The following is a 25,731-nucleotide window of genomic DNA, read 5'->3' as shown; positions in this document are numbered from 1 at the left end:
CTCAAAAAGATACATGAACTACGATGTTCATTGCAGCACTCTTTTCAATAGCCAAGACATGGAAACAACCTAAATGTCCATTGACAGAGGAGTGGATCAAGAAGATGTGGTACATAGACACAATGGAATATTACTCAGCCGTTAAAATGAACGAAATATTAGCATTTTTAACAACATGGATGGACCTAGAAATTATCATGCTAAGTGAAGTCAGCCACACAATGAGACACCAACATCCAATGCTTTCACTGACATGTGGAATCCAAAAAAAGGACAGACTGAACTTTGCAGAACAGATGCTGACTCACAGACATTGAAAAACTTATGGTCTCTGGAAGAGACAGTTTGGCGGGTGGGGGGAATGTGCTTGGGTTGTGGGATGGAAATCCTGTAAAATTGGATTGTTATGATCATTATACAACTACAGAAATGATAAACTCATTTGAGTAATAAAAGAATAAATAAATAAATAAAAATATCCACTTTTTATTTCAGAACTTTGTATATCAGGATGCTGCACTGGGTATCAGGGCAGCAAGCCAATGGCAATGATAAAAATCTGAGCAGGCTCTGCATACCTGGGGGGAAAACATGGGCTCCTGGGACTCCCAAGTAGCTTGTAATGCAAGAGCATATGGCAGAGGGCAGGAATTATGTTTTGACTATTATTCATGACAGAAATTACAGGTGCATTCAATTGCTTAAAGAGATTTCAAAACTTATATGGTAGTTTTCCAAAAATCCTTTACCCCTTGTGCTCCTATAACCCTGTGAGCTAATGCTGCACTTGCATGCAGAGTTACCAAGGATGACAGATGTTTTGTTTAACTTTCACATGTGGTCTTTTGTTGTTGTTTTTCTTTCATTTGATTATTTTTTGAAAGAATCTATTACAGCACTCCTGACCCAATTATCTGACTCAACTATCTGTCTTGATACCATAGGTCAGGAACAGAGAAGTTCCAGGCAGTGGGTCAGGTCTGGTCCCAGGATGCTTCCATCTCACCAGTGATGTTTTGAAGGCAGCTACACTACAGCGAGGACTACAGCTTGCTGCACGTATCCCCAAGAGGGCTGCTGAAGGCATCCTGTGCATGGAGCAGCCTTTGACCTTTAGCCCACACACACGTTTGTTTTCATTCCTGACCAACTAGTGTGTTCCTATGCATTTGTTTCACTAGGACCTACTATTTCTTTTTTAAATACATTTTCTATCCTGAACACCTGCAAGCTGCATGCCACACATCGTGTGGAATGGACACAATCAAGCTGATTGTCATCACTACATGCAGGGCGGGTGTGAGACATAGCTGTCCTCTGCAATTTGGGTTATTAGAGCATCACCCTGTGTTCCCCAATATTGTTCATATCACAGAGCAGGTCCCAAAGGCAGCTCCAGAGATGGAGTAAGACACAGGGAGAAGTAGGTTGAAGGGATTCTACTCTTTTGGGGCCAGCAAACGGCCCCAAATTCTCTTTCACTGGCAAAGCGTAAACAAACCTGAGGAGCTTGGACCTGCGTGTCCATGAGCAAGTCCAAGAGGAAGCATTTCATGGTCTTTTTAATGACAGAGATCAAGAAGTCACAACTGTTTTTCTCTGGGTAAAGCCCTTCAACAAAAGAGCCCCCCCCCCCCCCCCCCGCCCCCGAATCACTGGGGAAGGTCTGATCTACTAATTCATAGGCAGTCACACCTGGCTTCTTTGAAAACTCCTTTCTGTCCGACCTAACAGGCATATTCCTGAACTTAATCTCCCTTAGAGCAAAGTCTTCCTCAGCATCTCTCTGTTACTTGCTCCATCTGGAATCTCTCCCTTTTTCCCCTCCTGTATCCGTTCTGCAGATGTGTTGTCATGTGAACCTTACCGTGTGATGGACAGGCCCTATCACTTTTTTTTTTTTTTACCATAAAAAAATTGAAGTTAATTTACAATGTTGTGTTTGCTTCAGGTGTACAGCAAAGTGATTCAGTTATCCCTATCACTTTTTAACTTTTACTAATTCTCACTCTTTGTTACAGGTTACACGGCAGACACATTTGTAACATATAGACTTGAGCAGAGTTTTGAGTAGCTTGTCCTTCTACTCTTTTCATACAGAAAAAGATAAACGGAGATACTTGCCATCAAGCCTTGTTCTCCTGGCTTCCCTGGTTCACCCTTAAAAAAGAATAGTGATAAATTTATTAATGCTGCAAACAGTAAAAACCAATTTCAACCTTTTTTTTTTCTTTTCTTTTTCACAATATCCACTAGGCTCTGTGAATGTCATATATATTCTTTTCAGGCTAAATAGAGGAATGCAAACACAATGAGATTTAAAGAGCGCTGATGTTCTTTCTCCAAATGCATTTTATGAACATTTTAAGATTTAACAGAATGAGTCTATATTACAGCAGAGATTTAAAAATTATGCCAGGAAGGTATTCTAAATAAAACTATTAGGAGTGATTATATTGTAAACCACCTACAGAATTCTCTGTCTTTTGAGGTTTCATCCCAAGAAAAGATTAGATATTAGAAGACAGTTTTAGGATGAAACTGTTACCTCTAATGGTCCGGTGAAAGCACTCTAACAACAACCAGCAAATTATGCTGAAAGTCAATCCTGTATTTTCTATGAAGAATCTACAGCAGCTTTCAAAGAGGGAGATGAAGCTTATCAGCAGGTTGTCTCAGAAAAGTACCCCAAAGTCTTAAAAATATGTCATTCAAAAATACTTTAATATATGAATATAAAAATGAAATATACCAAAACATTAACGACTATATCTGATTTTTTTTCTTTTTTGATTGTCTTTATTTTCAAAATTTTCTGTTATATGGATAAATATTTTATTACTACTTTTGTACTATGAAAACATGAATGAAAATAATATAAATTAAATAATTTAATTGAGCAATAAACCTGAATTTCAGGTCTGAAAATCTTAAGTGTACAAATCTCTGACCTTTTCCATGTGTTTCTTTAAATTACTAAGTTGCCTCAAACCAAACCACTTAGCTAATGTCCTACTATTGACACTTGGCTAATCTTAGTAACTAAGTATTAAGTAAATTAGTACTTAGATCTAAGTGCTGAAATTGCTGTTAAGTCATTTCTGTAATAAGCTTCATGTACAAAGGACAAATGATATTCAAACCATAACCGCTGATGTTTTAACCATTAATTTTACTGTTTCATTAGCAATTTGGGGGGTCAAGTTCCTTGCAAGGGATTAAACATTAGGAAGATTTACCTCTTTTACTTTCCATACATTGCACAGCGCTTTATTGTCTCTGTCATTGACTCTTTGGAAAATGTTATCAATCTCCCACCCAGTTTTTCAGGCTAGTCTTCCATTCAAACCAAAGGCAGTGAGGTACTCTATGGCAGCCGGGACACAAGCGAGAACAGACACCTCCACTTGCAGACGACTCAGGCTTACCTGAAAACTGGTCATTTGCTGTCTCTGGGCCTCTCCTTGTGGTTTGCGTGGGTGCCCCGTGGGTTAAGTGGTAAAGCAGAATCCTGCTGGCAGTGCCCTCTCTGCTTGGGGAGGTTCCTATCACCTCACTTCCTTCCACCTACTCTACTTGACCTCCGCCACCCCGTCCCCAACTCCATCCCAATTCCCAGCACTTAAAAGGAAACAACACCCATGAGAACAACTGATCCAAAAAGCAACTCACAGGCACTCCTGGCATTCCGCGGGGGCCGTCTTTCCCTGTGTCCCCAGGAGGCCCTCTTGGGCCTGGGGGACCTGGAGGGCCTGGCGGCCCAGCCTGTCCTTGGTCACCCTGCAATGGAGAAGGGGACAGACTAACAATAACCATGAAAGATAAAGACCCAGATCTTCTTTTCAACACTTTAACTTTGTTTTAAGTAATCCACATTTATATTATGAAAAGAACCAGAACAATCAGAAACATAAAGCCTGTAGGCAATTTGCCTGCCAGCAGGGAGCAAATAAATATTCATGCTGGGTGAGCAGAGTAGAGGCTGTTAAAATCAAAGCAGCTCAGGAACCAGCAATCTCAGCTCTTGGAAACAGTGTGTATGTTATCACTATGCTCAGAGTTGGTAGGAAACTTTTGCATAAGAATATCCATAACAATGCTGCATCAGTTATGTCACCTTGCTTAATAAAATGGCTGCATTAAAAAGCTGCACAAGTATTTACTTTTTCCTAATGCAAAAAATTAAACATATGAAGCTCTTATCATGCTGTATAATAATTTAAACATCACCAAAACCAGAGAGCTTAGAAACTGGGTCTATCACTGGATATAATTTTTAAGCTTTCATTTTTTTTTTTATTTAAGGAAAAATTAGATAGGCTTTCTAGGCCTTTTGATTTTAGAATTTTCATCTACCTTTCAAACAAATGCAGCTCACTACACATAATTTTGCTCTAGTATATTTTAAAATAAATACCCACCACCCCATCCTGCCCATGAGAGATAAATGGTAAAGCAACAGTACACAGAGTAAAAATTGAATGTAAAGAAGAAATCAGACTTGAGCAAGAATAAGCACTACCTTAATCAGGCGGCGTTTAATGAGCTGCTGATCAGCAGAGAGAAACCCATGATTGATTTTAGGAAACACCATCTGATCAGTCAGGTGAGGTCAAAGGTTGGAGTTCAGAGATGAGAGAGTTGAAGAATAGGCATCAGAAGGCCCCAAAGAAAGAAATAAAGATACACACATTAGACTTATAATAACCAACAAACAATACAGAACTGGCACTTCTGTCTGACATCAGACCCTCTGGTTCTTCTTGAAAGAAATATGACCCCCAAATTGGATGGTGAAGCCAGATTTTAAGTTAGAAATGAATCTTTTTTTTTTTTTTTTTTTTGCTGTGGGTGTTGGGCCTTTTTAATGTTGTATATTAAGGAAGCAGGTAACCTTGAGTCACCCGCCTCCTGCACTCTGAGCAGAAAGTCCAGAGACAAAGCACCAGTTCAACTTCTGTCAGATTCCTCAACCAGCATAATGCGGCATGGACGTGACTGCCATTTTATTGACGCCTGAAGTCCAGGGTACTGAGGATTTTTGAATGGACTGAAAAATATCATGGAGCATTTCGATGCATGTCAATTAAGCCTTGGAGAGCTTGCCTGCCTTTCTTTGATGTCATCGTCCTCCTCTTATGTGCTCAAGATTTTCCTTCTTAATACTTGCTGGGCCTCACTGATGGAGGTAAGGTAACCAGCTGAGCATGCAGAAAGGGAGTGACTGGACCAGGCAGGCCAATTGAGCCATCCTTGCTCACTCTTACGCTGATTGCGGGCTCTGACTGAGCAGGCATGGGTGCCAACCACAAACCTTGACGGTGAGGATCTGATTACTGTGCAGAGCAGCCACTGTGGGGAAGCCTGGCAGACCCTATGGACGTGGCACAGCACCAAAACAACACGACACAAAACGTCACACAGACATTCCACTGGTGGACAAACAAAACAAGCATGTACCTAATGCCACCTGATCCTGGCTCTAAGTCATGCCTTGTTGGACACACGGTAAACAAAATCAGACACATGAGGCCCCCAAGCCAACCATTCCTTAGAGGGAGATCAGCTTCTGAATTCGGGTCCGTTGGGATCCGTGTATACACTTTTCGGATTTCTGGACTCTTACATACAAAATGTTAGTACAAAGTGGAGATAACTACAGACTCTGTTACGAACACAACACTGAATTTCCCTCTATTGATATTCTGTTTACAACTCAGGACATACAATACAAGTATTAAATCTTTTCTGGACAACAGGGAACAGAATTTTATAGTCTGAGCAGACATATTCCTCAGCATAAAAGAAGTATGTCTTAAAAAATATAGCCTTACCACCCACATACCAAAATTTCTCTCTCCCATCATATGATAATTCTCAGGTCTTTCCTGTTTCAGGAATTCCTGCAGAGGTGGTGGATGGAAATCTGTCTCTTATAATGTGGATATTTCATGTCAGGGGATTTATGAGCACACTCTGCAGTAATCACTTCTGTCACGTAACTTTTCCAAAAGAACTTGACAGTTCACACACCCCCCGTGCAGCAGACAAGTGGTTTTGAATTCCTTAACCAAGGAGAATGGGGGGTTGGGGGGAGATGTTTGAAGGGCTGGTACTTCATTAGCTTGTACTACCTCGTCCTCACAGGCACTATTAACTGGGTAGGTCTGAGAGAGAAATTTTGCTCATGTTCTATTTCTTTTTGAACAACAGGGGATATAGTCTTTTATTCTCATTTTTTCCCCACACAGAATACATTTATCATACAAAAGAATAAACAAGAACCATGGCAATATACGGCCTCAAGTGTCTGGAGGCTTCCTTCCTACATTTTCTCCTCCTTACCACTCTTTCCAGCCAAATCTATTTTGAGGATATTTTTAGAAAAAGCCAGGGTTTTTCTAATTTTAAAATTTTATTCATGTTGGTATATTTCCCTATTTCCCTCTTATTACGGATATATTTTTCTTCTTAACAGAGCCAATAAAATTTTGTTTGCAGCCAGAGACATCTCTTCAGCCCTATTGAGTTTGATTCTTGTTCTTTAGAGCTGGGACTTCTTGGGAAGCAAAGCCAAGGGAATCTTATCCCTTTGGCCAAATCCTTTCTGATAAGGCTACTAAGTGGCTGGGTATTTTTGAGGTGACCTGTATCCTCCTTTTCTTCTCCTCAAGTAAAAGTCCTTTAAATATAGACTCTCCACAAATTCAGAAATGCTACAAGTTGGAAAACAGATGTGTACAATTTGCTTTTGTTTTACTATGGAATATGAGTTTAAAATGTTATTAGATGGTAATGTGCCAGCATCTTTCCATCTGTGACTCATTAGCCCTATATTACACAGTCAGAATTTTATATATAAACCTCATATTTATGTAACAAAGAACAAAAACAGATACAAACAAGAAGCCTATGAGGGATCAGAATCTTGATTAGTGGTGATAAATCATAGTGTCACTTTAAACAGGATTATCTAACAAAAATAATTTAAAATTAAAAATCTTTTAACAGCACACATGGTAGACCTTACAAATGTCTTGAAATTTGCATGTAAAAATAAGTCACTTCTCATGCTCATATCTGAACATGACCAGCTTGCTGCTTGATCATATTTTCTAAAACCTCACACAAAAAAGCATTAAGTTTTAGAACACAGTTTGGTTTCCAGTGTTAACAAGATCTAAAGAAAAAAAAACAACACCAGATCTAAAGATAGAAGCGGATAGGTAATTCCCATCTCAGACAGATCATTTTTCTCAACCGTTTGGAACATCCTATTTGAGGAAGCCGATTTTATATCCTCAATCATCTTAACTGTGGACAAGCTAACAATTAGATGCTTGGAGAAACCCTCTACATATTTCATTAGAGAGCGAGGCAAAAGGATTTCAGGAGTTTACATGGAGCAAAGTAAGAAGGGGACAGGTGGATGAATTCTCTTAAGTTCCAACAAAAAAGCCATGGCCTGGGCTGCAATATCCTAGGACTCTGTGCTTTTCAAATGGGGTGATGCCTGAACAAGAGCCCATGCCAGTGGGCTGGGGAGAGTTGAAAGGCAATAATAAATATGGCACCTCTTCCTTAAGAGCCTTTCTTTTTTAATTTAAATTTTTGTGACTGCACCCCTGGCATATGGAAGTTCCTGGGCCAGGATTTAATCTGAGCTATAGCTAGGGCAACGCTGGATGCTTTAACCCACTATGCCAGGTTGGGGATTGAACCTGTGCCTCTGCAGCAACCCAAGCCACCGCAGTCAGATTTTTAACCCAATGGACCACAGCGGGAACTCCTTAAGAGTCCATTTTAATGAATGGTAAATACTTTGAAACATTTTTTATATAACACAAACATTGACATAATTTGGGTAGAATATAAAACCTAACAGGAGTTCCTGTCGTGGCGCAGTGGTTAACAAATCCTACTAGGAAACATGAGGTTGCCGGTTTGATCCCTGGCCTTGCTCAGTGGGTTAAGGATCTGGCATTGCCGTGAGCTGTGGTGTAGGTTGCAGACCTGGCTCAGATCCTACGTTGCTGTGGCTGTGGTGTAGGCCGTTGGCTGCAGCTCCGATTAGACCGCTAGCCTGGGAATCTCTATGTGCTGCGGGTGCGGCCTAGAAAAGATAAAAAGACAAAAAAAAAAAAAGGTTAACACAAATCTTTAAAGATGTTACAGTTTGATGGTGGTAGAGAACCTCATCTCACAGGGGCTACCTCCAGATCACAAAGAGACAATGAGCTGACTGCTTCCTGCAGGCAGTCTTTGGAGGGTAGGTTTGAAAAGAGCTGGCGCTGGAGTGCTTGTCTGCAGGTTTAGGCTTTGCGTGGCTGTCCCTGAGAGGCTGCTCTGCTGTTCACATAGACAGTGCAGTTTTTCATTACCCTGATGTTTTTCTTCCAGAGTATCATTCAGTATAGTCCTTTCTAAATAAATGGAACGGACATATTTCACTTGGTTTTACATCTCAGAAAACTTGCCTGGTACACAGATGGTTTGAGTGGGTGTGGAAAAAAACGTCTTCAGAAAAAGAAGGAGAAAGAGCCCTGGTATAAGCTGAAATACTGAAGTAATTTGTGTACAGTTTTCACCCCCAAATATTTTGAGTTCTTAAGAAACTGGACATACGATAATATAAAACTACTTTATATAACCCATTTTCCTGAGCATAAAGACTCGGACAACTTCATGAATCTTCCCCACATTCTGTGAGGTAGGTAACCATCCAGGACCAGCGTTGTGACACTATTACAGGAAGAACTGTATCTCCCTTCATTGCCTTTCAGAAGGAAAGACACTGGCCTACCCCACAGGGATGATGAACAAATAAATGATTCATAAGAAATGCTTCTAACTCTTTGAAAGCCATACATTCAAGATGCTATTGTCATTTTTATTGTATTCTCAGTAATTATGAGTGTTATATGACTACATTATATTGAGAAAATTTTGTGTTTGGTGAAAAATATTCAATAAGGCAATGATAGAGCCAGAAACTTAATCCAAGAATTCTGATTCCAGACTTTTTCATCATGAAATTTATATACTTATAATTTCTTTCTACTTGTTTTATAATTTAAATATTAGAAAGCTTAAAAACTGACCAGCATACAACAATATTTAAGAAGTACTTATTGAGTGCCTTCCGTGCAGCTTTCACTGTGCTCGGCCCTGGGGATTGAATGGTGAGTAAGACCCCAAGCTCACCAGGTTTAATGTGTGGTGGGGAAATAAACAGGAAGTAATGGTAGGAAGTGAAAACCATTGTGATGAAGAGGTGAAGAGGCTGCAAAAGAAATAAAATGTGTACCCAACACACGGTTCGAGGAGCCATGGAGGACTCTCCAGCCAGGTGAACAAGGGGGTGGGGGTTTGGCACAGCAATAGTAAAATCAAAGGCAGAAAGGCCATTTAGGAACATGCTTCAGTAGTCTAGTTGAAAAACTGTGTCCTAGAACAAGAGGAGGACCAATTGTTAGTCTCCTGTGATATTAAGCTGCAGGACTCATAAGACCAATCACTCGGCTGAGAACATAGGAGAGAAAGAAGAGCAGAGAATGGTCCTAGGTCCCTAGCTTGAGCAATGGAAAGATGGTAGAGGAACATTCGAAGGATAGAGGTTTTCTGGGGCAGGCAGCTGGTTTCAGATGATGAATTCAGTTAGCTTGCTGAATTTGAAGTGTTTAAGGACAGCCAAGGGGCAGCAGTTGGATGTGCATATAAAATAGTCAGGAGAGAAGTGGGAATCACAAGTCACAGGGCTACGGGCAGTCACCTAGGGAGGCTGTGGTGAGAACAGACCTAGGAAAGAACACTTGGAGAGACTTTGATTTAAGGGATGGGCAGAGGGAGAGGCAACCACAAAGAGAAATAATAAAAAGTGATTGTAGAAACAGGAGGACTGTTAACTCTCCTAAAAAAAAATTCTATACAGGCAAATGACTCAAAATGATAGACACACATACTCAACTTCATTGTTTACTGCATCATTAATTATGCTGAATAAATGTGCATAAATAATCCACAGTAAGAAGAGGCTAACAGTGGTTAAAGTCACTTATAATGGATGCTCACTAATAAGCACAAAGGAGTGTCTGTGAGGTTACAGAGGCATGGAGGAAAAAATAAACAATTATTTGAATTACAAAAGTGGTCAAGGGGCCCCAGTAAAAAATCATATTGGAAGAAAAGATACATGTTATGCTGAGAAATGAGAGTCCCTGAGTTTCTCCATGATGTAAATGGTATCATAATTCTGTTTGTCTAAAATATATCATGCTTTGCAATACAACCATTATAGTGCGTATGTGTGCAGCATAAATAAAGACAAATATTCCTAGAAGTTGACAAAATCATTTCTAGCTTAGAGAGGCCAGATGGGGAATACAAAAATATGTAGGTAAAAGAAAACTTTAATGGCAAAACCCTTAGAAGGCTAAATAAGGAAAAAAATTAAGAAAAAGAAATTTGCTGCTAAATCATTCCATATTGCAGTGGATGGTATAATATGTATGAATAGAAAAATCAACTTTATGAAGCTAAATAGCTAAAAGACTTCTTTGAACAACCAAATAATACTAGCATTGGAGCCTGTGAAAATCAAAATTTATAGCTGACTGAAAAAGACTGTCTTAGGACAACTATGGAAAGAAGCTTTCTGTAGTTAAATTAAAAAGTTAATTTTTCTTTTTTATAGATATTCTGTTCCATGCTATTGTGTTCTATCATAGATGTTAACCCTAATCACTCCAGGAATTATCTTTTTATATGTAAATGATAAATGTGAATTTACAAATTACTAATACAGAAAGAGAACAATGCAATCTCTATATTGACAAAGTCATGTCCTTAAATACTATTAGCTACTGAAATACTAAGCAAGCAAAGACAAACTGCAAGAATCAAAAAATAAGCAGAAAGGTGGTGGATAAACTTCAACCCTGGCAAGTGTAAAGAATAAGAAAAACTACCTGAATTATACATACTGAGAAAGGATCTCTTTGTTATCTATGATCTAAGAAGGGACTCCACAGGGTGTGGTGTTTCCTAAGGCGGTACAGTTAAGAAATGCCGACAGGAGATGAGACCTCATGGAAACTGGCAGGTTTCCTGAAGAAGCACTGCCCTAGCCTGAGGGAACCAATATAGTGTAGATGTGGGAAACAGGGAAGGAAAATAAAACAGCCTCACAGTCTTGGAGACGGGGCAAAAATAAAATTATATCAATTTTATTTACATAAACTTTGCTCTTGTTGGATCAGTCCTATCTTAGGGTTTCTTAATGAGATAATAAATAATGACAATGAAGGTCATGATAATGGTCAATTCTGATATGATACTGTGTGCCAGCTATTAGTCCTAAAAGTTTACCTCTTTTTATTTTTTGTCTTTTTAGGGCCGCATCTGCGGCATCTATAAGTTCCCAGGCTATCGGTCAAATCAGAGCGGCAGCTACTGGCCTACGCCACAGCCACAGCCATGTGGGATCCATTCCATGTCTGAGACCTATGCCACGGCTCACAGCAACGCTGGATCCCTAACCCATTGAGTGAGGCCAGGGGTCAACCCTGCATTCTTGTGGATACTGGCTGGGCTCAATACCTCCGAGCCACAAAGGGAACTCCCAGATGTTAGCTCTTTTCACCTTCATAACGACCAGTTGACAGATGAAGAACTGGAGGCATAAAGTGTTTATGGGTTTTGCCCGCAAGACTCACACCCTGGCCAGCTGCTCCAGAGTCTACCCTCTTAGCCACTAGATTTTCTACAAATCCTTCAAAGTCTCTGAATTTCATTCCCATTTATTCATTCACTTATTCAAGAAAAATTCATATTACTATAACAATTTAGGCTTACTATAAAAAAGGCAGAATTTGGACACTGAGATTAGAAAGCCTCATCCAGAGTTCCCATCGTGGCGCAGTGGTTAACGAATCCGACTAGGAACCATGAGGTTGCAGGTTCGGTCCCTGCCCTTGCTCAGTGGGTTAACGTGAGCTGTGGTGTAGGTTGCAGACGCGGCTTGGATCCCGCGTTGCTGTGGCTCTGGCGTAGGCTGGTGGCTACAGCTCCGATTCGACCCCTAGCCTGGGAACCTCCATATGCCGTGGAAGCGGCCCAAGAAATAGCAAATAGACAAACAAACAAACAAACAAACAAACAAACAAAAAAAAGAAAGCCTCATCCCAGGCTTCAAGGAGCTTAGAGTATAATGAAGAAAGGCAGACTTTAAACAAGCAATTATAAATGTGGCTGGCATCTCTTCTCATATATGTATCTATACTCTTTTTCTTTTAAATTCTTCGATTTCCTTTGCCCCTCAGTCAAGTTCTGGGCTGGCCATCTGCTGTTGCCTCAGGAGAGGTATGAAGAGGCAGGATGGAAAAGAAAACCTGTTGACCAACATTGCTAGAGACCAAGAATACCTAGGAAGATATTTCTCCAAGCCGGAAGAGAGGAAGGAGCACTGTGGGCCCCAAGAGCAGCACTTCCAGGAAGGCAACACTACCTCAAGGAAGAAATGGCTTTGTGACGTGTCTAGATGCACAAGACTTGGGGCAGCCTTGCCAAAGATTCCCCTGTCTGAAGTGTGGCACAGAAACAGCAGATTCCTCCAGGCCCGGGAGATGTAGCAGTGACACACTGTCTCCGAAGGGCCATGCAGGTGAGGCCTGGTCACCTTCTTAGCAGCAAACTGTGTGCATCAGCCTCGGAAGACCGGGTGCCTCTCAGTTCTCATCCTCAGACTTTTTGGAGGTCCCAAAATATGAGTCGGTCCGAAAGGAGGAAGAAAGTGTGAAAATCCCAAGAAGGCTGGTGTACGTTGTTTTGTCAACAGATGGAGGAAGGTTAGACTCAGAAATCAAATTGCTGGAGAAAATTAGGTCATATTTCTTACTCACCTGAGTTTTTGGATGGAGAATCCTACCCCCAAAGTGAATACAATGACTGTACACAGAATGGGGAGCTAACCAAGGTCAGCTGGTCAGCACGGACTTCCCCAGGGAAAGGATGCTTACGTTGAGACTCACAGAACGAAGTTCCCTAAAGTGTTTGGCCAGTCTCAAAGGGCTCTGACACCTTCCTTCCTGATAGTATCATCAAGATGAGTAGCCGAACCAAAGAGGAAGTATACTTTTCTAAAGACATGCTGACTCTAACCTTGCAATACAAAAAATTAGGTCCTGTTCTAGGTATTCGTCTTCACTTGGGGAAGGTTGAGATGGGTGAGGAAGGATAAAAAGGATGATGGTACTTGAGGTGGGGTGTGGACTGGGGGCCTCCGGAAGAAGGCATTCTAGCCTGAAGTATCATGAGCAAAGAGGTGGAAGGTATACTTGGGAATTGCTGGTAGGTTGAGTTTGGTTGGGGTGAAGCACATACTTTTTAGGAAAGAGCCTAGAAAAGTTGCTAGGGTATAGCTGTAGGAGGTCTTCAAAGAAGCTGAAAGTGGGAAATAGTGGGAAACCATGAAGTTCTTCACACCATGAAGGTGCCATCCCACACATGCATCTGAGGAAGACAACCCTGGCAAAATTATGAAGAACAGATTAAAAATCAAAATGTAGTCTATGATCCTTTATCTGTAGTTTCTAAAATCCAAACATTTCTTCCTAAGTTTAACTTAAGATCTTTCTAACTTTGCAGCAAACTCATTTGGTGGCAAAAAAAAAAACTTGTTTGAAGATACGTGAGGCTATTTACGGTCCCTAATAATCCTCCTTAGTGTGAACTTGCATGTGTTTCACTGCAGAGGTTGTGGTTTTATATCAGGGTGCCTCGGGCCACTCTAAGGGTGTCGGACAATACGTAGTGTATGAACAACATTAATTTTCTAATGCCTAAAATTCTAAATTCTGAAACACATTTGACTCTGAGGGTTTCAAGAAAGGATTGTAAGCTTGTGCCAACGTTGATGACAAAGATCCTTTTAATAAAATTAAAGATTACAGAAAGAAGGAGGTCCCATCGTGGCTCAGCAGAAATGAATCCGACTAGGAACCATGAGGTTGCGGGTTCCACCCCTGGCCTTGTTCAGTGGCTTAAGGATTCCGTGTTGCCGTGAGCTATGGTGTAGGTTGTAGACACGGCTCAGATCCTGCATTGCTGTGGCTGGCAGCTGTAGCTCCGAATGGATCACTCGCCTGGGAACCTCCATGTGCCACGGGTGAGGCCCCCTCCCCCCACCAAAAAAAACAAGGTTACAGAAAGAGTAGTAAGTTTTCAAGTTAAGGCAATGAATTTAGTTTTGAACAATAATACTCATTAATATGGACTAGACTGGCAAACAGACTATACGGTAATCTGAATTACATATTATAATTAATATCATTTTATAGTAATTAAAATTAAATTTTCATTTATGATTTCAATTTTATATGTTAATCAGAACTAGCCTGATCAGTTGCTATCTAGTTTCTTTTAACTAAGGCTTTGATGAATAAATAAGCCCATTATAATTACCACATATTTTTATAAGAAAATGCAAAAGCAGACTTGTGAAAATTTTATTCTTTAAGGACATTTTAAAAAATTCAGAAATCTTGTTTAGAATATCAATTTGATTACCAACACTGCATAATAATTTTCTTGACAACCCCCTCCATTTAAAAAATATATCATGCAAAAAAGCAAGCCTTAATTCTACCCATCTGATTTTCATGCATTTGCATTTGAAATATAAATTCTGAGTTATGAAGCCCAAATGTGTGGTGTCTTTTAATTCTCAAGGAATCATCCCTCAAACATGGTACAGTATCACGAAAATGTATAATACAATAATATTTTGTACTTATGTTTCCATAAAACCAAGGATGCTTTCCAGTTGAGGCTGCCAAGTCAAGGGCCCACTTGAACTTGAGTATACCCTATCCACTTTCTGGAAGGAAATAGTCTACATCTGGGAGAAGAGGCACAGCAGGATCAGGAAAAAAACACTGCCAAGCAAATAGGGGGTTCATTTGCTGACAGGGCACCTTATACTGAAGGGAAAATTGGCATTTATCCTGTGAGAAAAACTCAACTTTTTACATTCTTTATTCTGGAAGAAAAGTAGAAGTGTCCTGTTTTTCCCCAGAAACTCTATTTAGTGTCTGGCTTAATGGTTATTTGCTAACTTCTTTTGCATAATGTTAGTTAATTTCTTGGGCATGCTCCCTGGATGGAGCCTCTTTTCCTCTTCTGACAGACTGGAAACCAGGGTATAAAGGAGCTGGGGAGAGTCCTGTGGGGCTCATCTAGAACAAATGGACAGTAATTCTTGTGACTCCCTAATCCACCTCTGAAGCTCACTCTCCCCCATAAATAAATTTGAGCCCAGAGCAAACACCTTATGTCCTTTTGAATAACGGAATTCTTCAAAAATGACCTTAGCAACCAGGAGATAATGGAGTACTTGAAAGAGTACCAGGGAGTAACGTTACTCAGAATTGTACCATTCGAGGTACTTTCCTCCATTAGTTAACTGGTTCTTCTCTAAAATCGCCCTTAAGTTCACATACTAAATTTTAGTGTTTTCCCAGGATCTGCTTAACCATACAAAACTAAAACAGTCTGGCTTGAAAGTCTCTCTGAAATTGCATGTTTCCATATGGAACTAAAACACTGAATGCAATTTTGCACATGTTTGAATGTTCTATAACTATCTTTATATTTGATGTCACTTGGTGTTGCATGTGGAATAAACATGATGGCTACAAGGACCAGGCAGATAACATAAATAAGGGAGCAGGTTTAAGACAAAAGGAAGTGGAGAGTCTTGGCTGAATAGGCATCAAGTTGGGGCTAAAAAAGAAATGACTAGGACTCGAATGATTTTGCCACAGGGGGACGGATGCTTTGGCCCACAGAGCACCAGTTAAAGATCTCTGATCTAGTGTTTCTGAGTGTTAAATTAGAAACAAGACATGTGAGGAAGGGCTTTGCTTCAAAAAGGAAGTAATTTGGTTAGTCCATTGTAGGAACTTTATTTTGTTGCATTAACACTTGAAGAAAGGGCTACAAGTTCTCATTGCATCAATCACATGCTGTAATTCACTGGTTCTTCAATCATAAAACTTTCAAAATATGATTGTTATACAGGACCTCTCGGAGGAAGAACAGAATAAGGTGCAATTCCTTTTTGAAAAGGAAGTACTACATCCCATAGTGATGAACCCCTTTGGGAAGAGTCCTAGGACGTGAGCTCCTCCTCAAAGAGGTGTTATAATCCATGTGAGAGTTATGGTTTCTTTGGGAATCTCAGAACAGAATTTCCCGACTTCTGTGAAATTAAATCTAAGCTTTATAATGATACAGATATTAGAAATCATAATAAGAACTTTCTACTTTTTGGTTTTCATTTCCTGACTGTGGTTGGTGATGATGTTATTTAATGAAATGCTGTACATTTTTAATATCAAGTTGTAACATATTCTGATGGTTTTTGTATTTACTTTTTAAAAGTGACACTTTCACCCAAAATGTACCTGAAATAACTACACTAAAAATATTCAAACTCTTTTTTTTTGCCTCAAATTCTTTTTATACCTCCTAATTTCAACTATTTAGATAATAATAAGCCAGCCAAAAAATGTGGAGTAAAGATTAACTTGTATTAGAAAGTTACTGAAAATGAGGCTCAAATAAGCTGTAGCAGCAATTTCTGATGGGGTCAATTTGTCTATTTACTTGCTCCTAGTATTCCATATATGAAAGGAACTTGCCACATACAAGAAAAGCAAGACTTTTTTTTTTTACTTCATACGATTACAAGAATTAATTCAAAGTGTAACATCATCTTTTGACATAGTAAACATTAAATGAACTATTTGCCTTATTTACCAGTAAATAATAATTTAAAAAGAATGAACAAGTGAATAGCTGTATTCCGTGTTTGAACACATGAAATGATGGTATTCCACATAAGTGTAACCAAGGACAAATATTTCTCTGGTGTCTTTAAAGGTAAAGGTAATAGCCCAATTTCCAAAAAAAATGTATTTCATGAGGTCTTACTCTTAATTCAATGGGTCTCCAATTTCAGTACTCATAAGGAACAAAGTTTATGTCTTAAAAGCCAGGTGGCATCTGGTTTAGTCAGATAAGTAACCAGTTCTACCACCTCATCAGCAACAACTTTGATGATTCCCACATGTGGATAAAAAATGAGAAGATGTATGCCTATCATATCATTATTGAAATTGAATTACTTATTTACACATAAGGCACTGTCAACTTTTCTCCTTGTTTGATACAAAATATTAGCAATTATGGACCACAAAGTGAGAAAGAATAATTTACCATTTTCCAGCCCTGGGATGAAGCTTCATAGCATTACCTACAGTTGAGATGAAGCTTCATAAACATTAACAGTACAATTGTTCATGTTTTTCAACTTTTGAAATAGTTGAGAAAATTATTAAATGTTGGAAAAATCGCATGAAAAAATATGATGAGGAAAATCTGTTTTCATAGATGGAAACACATATATAACTAGATTACAGCAAGAGGTATGTCAAGGTTTCTTATATTATCCATAGGTAGTAAACTGAGAAATTTGAACTGAAAGCCAATTGAAAAAAAAGTGGATTTTTAACTGGCTGAATAATTTATCTTGGTAATACTACTTAATGGTCCCACGGTTCATGTTTTCAGTCTTACCCCATTCAGCATTTGTGTCATAGACTAGATTAGTCTTCTCAAACTTTGGGTCTGGGAATAGTTTCTCTTTCTGTTGGTGTATCTATTTCTATATCTATATATCAAATCTCCAGAAAATAGGACAGAAGAGAGATGCAATATTTTCTGGATTGCAGAATCAGACTCCAGAGAGGATCTCGCTAGTACAGAGTATACTAATAATGTGGGAATAAAAGTAAAGAACAAGGTTTGGATCCGATAAATAAGACATACAGATACACAGTTGAGGAGCTAAGGGCTAGGAACAGAGGGTAGAAAAAAGACTTCAGCATTGAAGTTGATAATAAATATATACATCAATACAAGATGTGATTGCCAAGTGGCTTTAAAGCTAATGAACGCTGGGCGGTATTAATGTAAACAGAAGCATAAGCAGGTAGGTTCTATCTCACTTAGGCCAGACTACATCTGAATAAATGTGTTTAATTTCTGAGTGTCCTTCCAGGAGCACACAGACAAGATAGAAACATATAGAGAGCACCACCAGGGCAGAAAGAAGCTACAAGGGTGTCACACGAGGACTGGATGAAGGATCCGGGGTGGAGCAGGAGAAGGTGGGATGGGATATGAGAGCTGTTTTGAACAGGCTCAGACTTGCCTGGGAGCATAACCCGGGTGTCCTCAGGGTTACACTGTGCCATCACCATCTTTTTTTGAGGGAAGAAGGGTTTGGACGAGCAGGGCTTTAGGGCTCATTCCAACCCTGAACTTCATTCGGTGTTTCTATAAAATCACCAAAGAATTGTCATGTGGAAGAGGAATTAGTTCAGAAGGCAGGACTAAAGCTAAATGATCGGAAGTAGACAACAGCAAAAAAAGTTTCAAAAGAAGGAAAATAAATATTTGTTGAATGATGAATGATTAAATTACTTTGTAATATTTAGAGCTGTCTATAGTTAGAATAGTCTGCTTTTCAAGAGAGTGAGCTCCTTGCCACCAAAGGTTTTTGAATAAAACTCAGGAACCATGAGCTTAGGATATGCTATATGAGTTTTCAGACAATTGGCTGGATGTGAAATGGGTTTATTTTGCAGATGTAAGAGAAAATGTAATAGAGCAGCAAGTCAGTATCTTTAACTCAAATTAGCTCCCCCCTCTTTTAGAATAGGACAATTTAAGATTTATCTGGAAACCCTTCCTGACATTGCCAAAAATTTCATAATTCTAATAAAAAGTCAATTTTTGGTTCCTACATTATCCAACAGTTAAAAATGCTATAAGAAAAAACATTTCAAATGCATACAACTCTTTTCCATAAAGGGAAATATGATCTACTTCATAGGATCCTTTTTACGTCATCTTTTTTAAAATTGTTTGAACCACACTTCAAATTCTGTATTTGTTTCACTCAGAGAAATCAGGTTTCAATTTACTGATACATCAAGGAGGATACAGGATACAAGGAGGATAATACTGACACAAATTAGTTCTTTTTTCTTAAGATTTGTCAATATAGCTATAAAGGGCAATTCCAAACAATTTATTAACTTATATTTTTATTAGTGCTTCATAAGAGCAATTTCTTTAGAGATGTTTATAAGAGGAGATGTTTCCATTAATCTAACTATGCAACCAGAACAACAAAAACCCAGAAGAAATATATAGTGCCTTAAAGTATGAAGGCACTATACTTACTAGTATAAAGGAAATATAAAGGAAATTGTTTGGATTCAATAAAAAACATATGGAACTAAATTTATATTATGATTCTAAATAACTATGAACTTTGGCTACAGCCTGTATAGATGTCTAAGCTAGATTATCTTAAATAATAAACCAACATACTGTACACTTTTAAGGAAAATCTAGAGGAAATTCTGAAATTAGAGTTTACATTTTTTTCTCTGAGGAAAGATTCTGATGAGTAATTCTTCAGCAAACCTTCAACTTGTATACCGTTTCAAATTTTAAACATAACTGAAGAACTAAAATGTATCTTTTAAAATATTATTTGCATGTTATTTAACTACTATTCTATTCCATATACAAGAGAGGTGACTTTTAAAAAGTTTTAAAGCTAGCATAAATTATATTGACATCTTGATATAAAACAACCAAGTTTCTCTATATCACTAGCTACTAGAGAAATGCAAATCAAAACTACTATGAGATACCACCTTACTCCAGCCAGAATGATCATCATCAAAAAGTCTGCAAACAGTAAATGCTGAAGAGAGTGAGGAGAAAAGGGAACCCCTTACACTGCTGGTGGGAATATAAATTGGCGCAACCACTATGGAAAACAATATGAAGATTCCTCCAAAAAGTAAAAATAAAACTATTACTGCAATCCCACTCCTGGGCACCTATTCAGAGACCATAATTTGAAAAGCTATGTGCACTCTGATGTTCATTGCAGCACCATTTTCTATAGCCAAGACATAGAAGAAACATAAATGTCCGTCAAGAGGAATGGATAAAGAAGATGTGGTACATATATACAATGCAATATTACTCAGCCTTAAAAAAGAATGAAATAATGCTATTTGCAGCAAAGTGGATGCACCCAGAAACTAGAACTTTGTCTAGATACTCATGTTGCAACAGAACAAAGGGTGGGGAAAAAATGTAATTGTAATGTATACATGTAAGGATAACTTGACCCCCTTGCTGTACAGTGGGAAAATAAAAAAAGAAAAAAAAAGAAACTATCATACTAAGTGAAATTAGTGAAAGACAAATATCATATGATATCGCTTATATGTGGAATCTAAAACAAGGATACAAATGAACTTCTTTGAAAAACAGAAACTAACTCACAGACTTGGAAAAACTAATGGTTGCCAAGGGGGACAGGTGATGGGGGGAAGGATGGACTGGGGGTTTGGGACTGGTATATGCACACTGAGGTATATGGAATGAATGGCCAGTGGGACTTGCTGTATAGCACAGAGAACTCTACCCAGTATTCTGTGATAATCTATGTAGGAAAACAATCTGAAAGAGAATGGATGTGTATACATGTATGACTGAGTCACTCTGTTGTACAGCAGGAATTATCACAACATTGTAAATCAACCAAGCTTCAATAAAACTTAAACAAACAAAAACAACCAAGTCTGAACTAGTCCTAATTTTGACCTTTGAAAAGACTTGTTACACTAATAAAAAATTCTAAAATACCATAGATTTGACAGTTGCCAATGTAAGAATGCTATGCAAAGACAAATTATGTGTAAATTAAATTAAAGGCAATAAGTAGCCTTCTTAGAAGATAAATGATTTGTCACTGATTATTTTGTTAACTGTATCAGAATATCAGAAACTAAATTATCTTTTTTTTTTGGCCACACCCATGGCATATGGAAGTTCCTGGGTCCAGGGATTGAATTGGAGCCACAGCTGAGACCCACACCACAGCTGTGGCAATGCCAGATCCTTAACCCACTTTCCTGGGCTGGGGATTGAACCCATGGTACCAAAAGAACCTGTGCCATATCCTCAACCTACTGAACCACAGTGGGAACTCCAAAAGCAAAATTATCTTAATCTTGAGCTCAAGTATTATAAATGCCAGTGCCAAGAGGAACTGTGCACATATGTACATAACGAAGTGGGTTGGGGGTGGGTGGTGGTCATTGAGTGCAATGCAGAAGGCAGCCTCATCTAAAGCATAGAGGTTCCACCCAGCTGTAGCCAACTGAAAGTATAAAAGAATATGCACCCAATGGTGTCAGATCTTCTAATTTTCAAGGAGGAATTTAAAAAATAAGATTTTGTATGAAATTTCCCAGTATTAAAATATTGGCAAGTAATTTGGGTAAAGCAAATAAAATGTATCTACTAATGGAAACTGTCCACAGGTAGCCTCTAATCTGCCTCATGAAAATTATCAATTCAAAACAAAACAGAGGAGAGACTGTACAAAATAGTGTGCCATGTTTTAAAAATAAGGAAAAATAAAGATGTTGAACTCCTTTCCTCCACTACAACCAAGGGTGTTATTCTCCTCCCTAAAAAGAAATTCCATATAAACTGTGACAGTTTCTCAGACTACAACTCTGTTGGCACATGCCGTTTCATCTGACACATTTTGAAAATCTTGAGTTATTATAACAGTTACTATATAAAAGTCTGGGTAGATACCATGACTCAAACACTGCATTCTTCCCTGACACATTTTATTACAACTACAGGGCTCCAAAGTGGAAGTAATACCAAAGACCAGTATAGAGTTACAGCATTAACCTTCAACATTGTACTAGTGACATAGAAAGCTTTTTCCATTTTGATTTTGTTTGACTTTTCTGCCTAAAAGTGCAAAATGAAAGATGAAGTTGTAAATCTCCACATTAATTTTCTGAACAAATCTAAAATATCTAATAGATCTCCAAATATTCCCTTCTTCCTGTTACCCCTCAAAATTCATTTCCTTTTACAATATTATTGAATAATTGTGAATGACTATGAAACAAAAGGTTGCAAGGCTGAAAATTAATTCTGTACTGAGCAAAAAAAAAGCAACAAAAATGGCCTTATAAAAAATGGTTTTATAATATTATACTCTAGCATTTCCTAACACTGAAGTTCTTTAGAAACTTCATTTTGTGAAATAGAAATAATTTACATTTATCTATGCCAAAAAATGAAAGTGGTATGTGTATAAAGGGGTGAAGTTCTTAATTTAAACATAGTAGTGGTGTACTTAGAGAAAAAAACACAATGTATTATAAAAGGTAAAAATATTCCTTACTATTGTTTTTATTATGATTATTGTGATTGCCACATAGATTATAAATTCTTTAAACAACAACACTTACTATCAGAAATGTAAACAAGTTAATAAAAATGGCTGAATTACAATGAGGGACATTTTACCATATGATGTATCATAGGCCATGCTAACCATCAGCTATGCTAATGAAGACAAAATAGTTTTGGTTTTCAAAACACCTGATACAACTATATGAATGATTTACAATCTTTCCACGGTTTACCTTCTCAAAGAACAGTTGTGGGATAAAAATAAATTAGAAGCAAGGCAGAATCAAGGCTGAAAAATTACAAGCTGTGTTATAACTTATGTTAAAAGCAAGGAACATGTTAGAATCCCTTCCCTATGAAAAAGTTTATAATCCTAAAAAAAATTCTAGCGCTGGCATTCTAGAAACTTCTGACTTCCTCAACCACTAAGAAATATAAAGAAATAAGATAACTAAAAATGGCAACTGAGTTCTGAACTAAGTCTCAGACTTTTCTCTGATATTCAAATTAAGGCAAGTGCTTGTCCCTCAAAAAGGATTGTGCCAAAGCTCGGTCAGTAGACTGTATTGTGAAATCAGAGCCAGTTGGATGGGATAATCAAGGACTGACACTAGAATCAATTCCATCTAACTTGGTGAGAATGGTGTTCTTTGCAGGCTAAGACATGCACAAAGAGAAATTAAGCAATAAATTATTAAAAGTTAATTTGTATTCTCCTTAAGCAATTCTGAGATGCTATATGAACATAAAAATCCTTTAAAAAATAGCTAAGGAAGGTCTATCAATTTTATTCAAAACGACTTAACAAATTGCTTTGAATATTTCCTCTCTTTTCTCAATTGAAGTCAGAGTATAACCAAGAGTAGGTTGGTTCACACTTATGTGCGTTTAGCTCTTGTAATCATGAATAATAAGCTATACCTATGGAAAACCCTTTCATTATGATAGTATAGGCAGTGCAATTATAATTAAAAAATTACACATACATGTGTCTGCATGTCTATAGACAGAATAACTCCTGTTAATGACAGTGATATACGTACTAAAAGCTACATACAGAATGATACATGGTATAATATTTTAAACAATTTGTGTGTGCATAAAGCAAGCATTTGACATGAGAAACAGCTTGTAATTTTGAAAAAGACAAAATAACACAGCACATGTAACTTAGAACTAGGCATGTTTTAGAAGAACCTCTGGTGTGTTCTGTGTTTGGACATAGCTTCCTCGGTCACATCCTTCATTCCGACCTCCCTACTTCACCAGCGGAAGAATTCCCTTCAGAAATCCCGGATATCTCACATGATGATGGCCTTCTCTAAGTCACGATGGGGCCAGGACTTGGGTGTGATATTTCAAAGTTGGGCCACAATTTTAAAAGTCTAGATAAATAGATTAACTCAGCTTCTAAAAATAAGCCTGATGAAAGGCCCCAGGAATAAAGCTATTTTAAAAAAACAACTGAATGTGTTCTTAATTAAAAAACTTAGTGGTGTCTCCTGTAGCCTTTCTTTCAAACCTGCCAATAAACCTGGAATATTCAGCCTGACATGTTCTTTGGAAGACACGGTGAATGAGGCGGGAATTTAACACCTGTTGTCCCCTTGTACTTGCTGGGGTTATAGTTAGTTCCTGCTATTGTACATCACATCACCCAGGCTTCAAGCCAGAACAGCAGTGACACTCTGCCATGCTGATTTCTCCCTCCTCTGCTTAATCGCCACCAGTTCCCTATCTTAATTCTTTTTTTTTTTTGTATTTTTGCCTTTTTCTAGGGCCGATCCTATGGCATATGGAGGTTCCCAGGCTGGGGGTCTAATTGAAGCTGCAGCTGCCAGCCTATGCCACAGCCACAGCAACTCGGGATTGTAGCTACGTCTGCGACCATAGCTCACGGCAACGCCGGATTCTTAATGCATTGAGCAAGGCCAGGGATGGACCCCGCAACCTCATGGTTCCTAGTTGGGTTCGTTAACCACTGCACCATGACGGGAACTCCTCCCTATCTTAATTCTTAATTCTAAGGAATTCCTTCAAGCCTGGAGTGAACTATTGCTCCTGTCCTGGAATGCTCCTAGTTCCTTGGTAGTTTGAATGCTACCAAAGGAGGGTTGGGTACCACCTTCTCCATCACTTTGGCTTCTTTGGCAAGAGATTCATGCTAAACTTATAACGTAGTAAAGCATAATCAGAATGCCCAGAAGTTTCCTTGGTATGTGGAATATAATAACAATAATGTTGCATTTTTATTATTATTAATATTATTATTATTAGTGTAAGTCATTCAAAGGTTTGCTTGTGCTAATAAAATAACAGCGGTCAGTGAAGGTTCTTCTGAATATTAACATTTTTCAAACAAAAAAAAATTTTTTTTGCCTTTTTAGGGTCACAACTGTGGCATATGGAAGTTCCCAGGCTAGAGGTCAAATCAGAGCTATAGCTGCCGGCCTATGCCACAGCCACAGCAACGCAGGATCCAGGCTGCGTCTGCAACCTACACCATAGCTCATGGAGATGCCGGATCCTTAACCCACTGAGCAAGGCCAGGGATCGAACCTGTGTCCTCATGGATACTAGTCAGATTTCTTTCCACTGAGTCACAATGGGAAGTTCCCCTTTTTCAAACAAAATTTACCTGACTTCTAAGGAATAAAAACCAAAGTTTCCTGACCACCTCCAAAGTCACTTTAGAATTGTATGTGAAGAAGGACCTTGCAACTGACATCTTTTCCTACAAAGCTAGCCCTGTTTGCCACTTGTGATTTACAGGCTGTGTCTGCTACAAGAAGCTGTTGGACACATTAGTGCAGGTATGCTTATGAAAGGATGCTGCTGTCTGGCACTAAATGACTTTCCAGAGGCCCAGCTCATTCAGACCTACAGGAACTGTTTTCTCTGAACATGATCTGTCAATGCATAAGTCATTATTCCACCCATTCTGAAGGGATGAATCAAAAATATAGTCTTCTAGTCCCTTCTGCAAATACAGATGCACCATTAAAGATCTGCTATTTCATACTTCCTCAATTTCTATGTGGTTGCAACTACAGTTCTGCATTTGGGAATGTTAGAAAAAGGATGGTGGTAATTGTGTTGGATTTTGTTGGTGTACATTGTTTATAAGCTGTTATATTTCCTGTCTGCAATATGGCCATTATTTATAAATCTTACCAACTATAGAATGTTGTGGTTTTTTGGTCCACTTCAAACAGATTTTAATATATTTACCTAAAGGCTTACTTTTTCTTTCTTTTCTTTTCTTTCTTTTTTTTTTTTTTTTTGGTCTTTTTGTCACTTCTAGGGCTGCTCCCACGGCATATGGAGGTTCCCAGGCCAGGGGTCCAATAG

The 25,731-nt window shown here is 38.4% G+C and overlaps 1 protein-coding gene across 1 annotated transcript in view; it reads right to left on the bottom strand.

Annotated features, from left to right (window-relative positions):
* COL25A1 (collagen type XXV alpha 1 chain) overlaps positions 1-25,731 on the bottom strand; it is a 441,616-nt gene that overhangs the window by 112,265 nt on the left and 303,620 nt on the right. The window contains exons 8-10 of the mRNA XM_047799010.1: positions 5,315-5,374; positions 3,673-3,780; positions 2,125-2,160 (exon numbers count right to left, since the gene is read on the bottom strand). Coding sequence (XP_047654966.1) covers positions 2,125-2,160; positions 3,673-3,780; positions 5,315-5,374 — 204 coding nt within the window. The remainder of the gene's footprint in view (positions 1-2,124; positions 2,161-3,672; positions 3,781-5,314; positions 5,375-25,731) is intronic.

This window comes from Phacochoerus africanus, chromosome 10 (genome assembly GCF_016906955.1).
Source record: "Phacochoerus africanus isolate WHEZ1 chromosome 10, ROS_Pafr_v1, whole genome shotgun sequence".
Taxonomy (NCBI): Eukaryota; Metazoa; Chordata; class Mammalia; order Artiodactyla; family Suidae; genus Phacochoerus; species Phacochoerus africanus.
The sequence above is the reverse complement of the archived record's forward strand: the minus strand, read 5'-3'. Positions and strand labels throughout refer to the sequence as shown.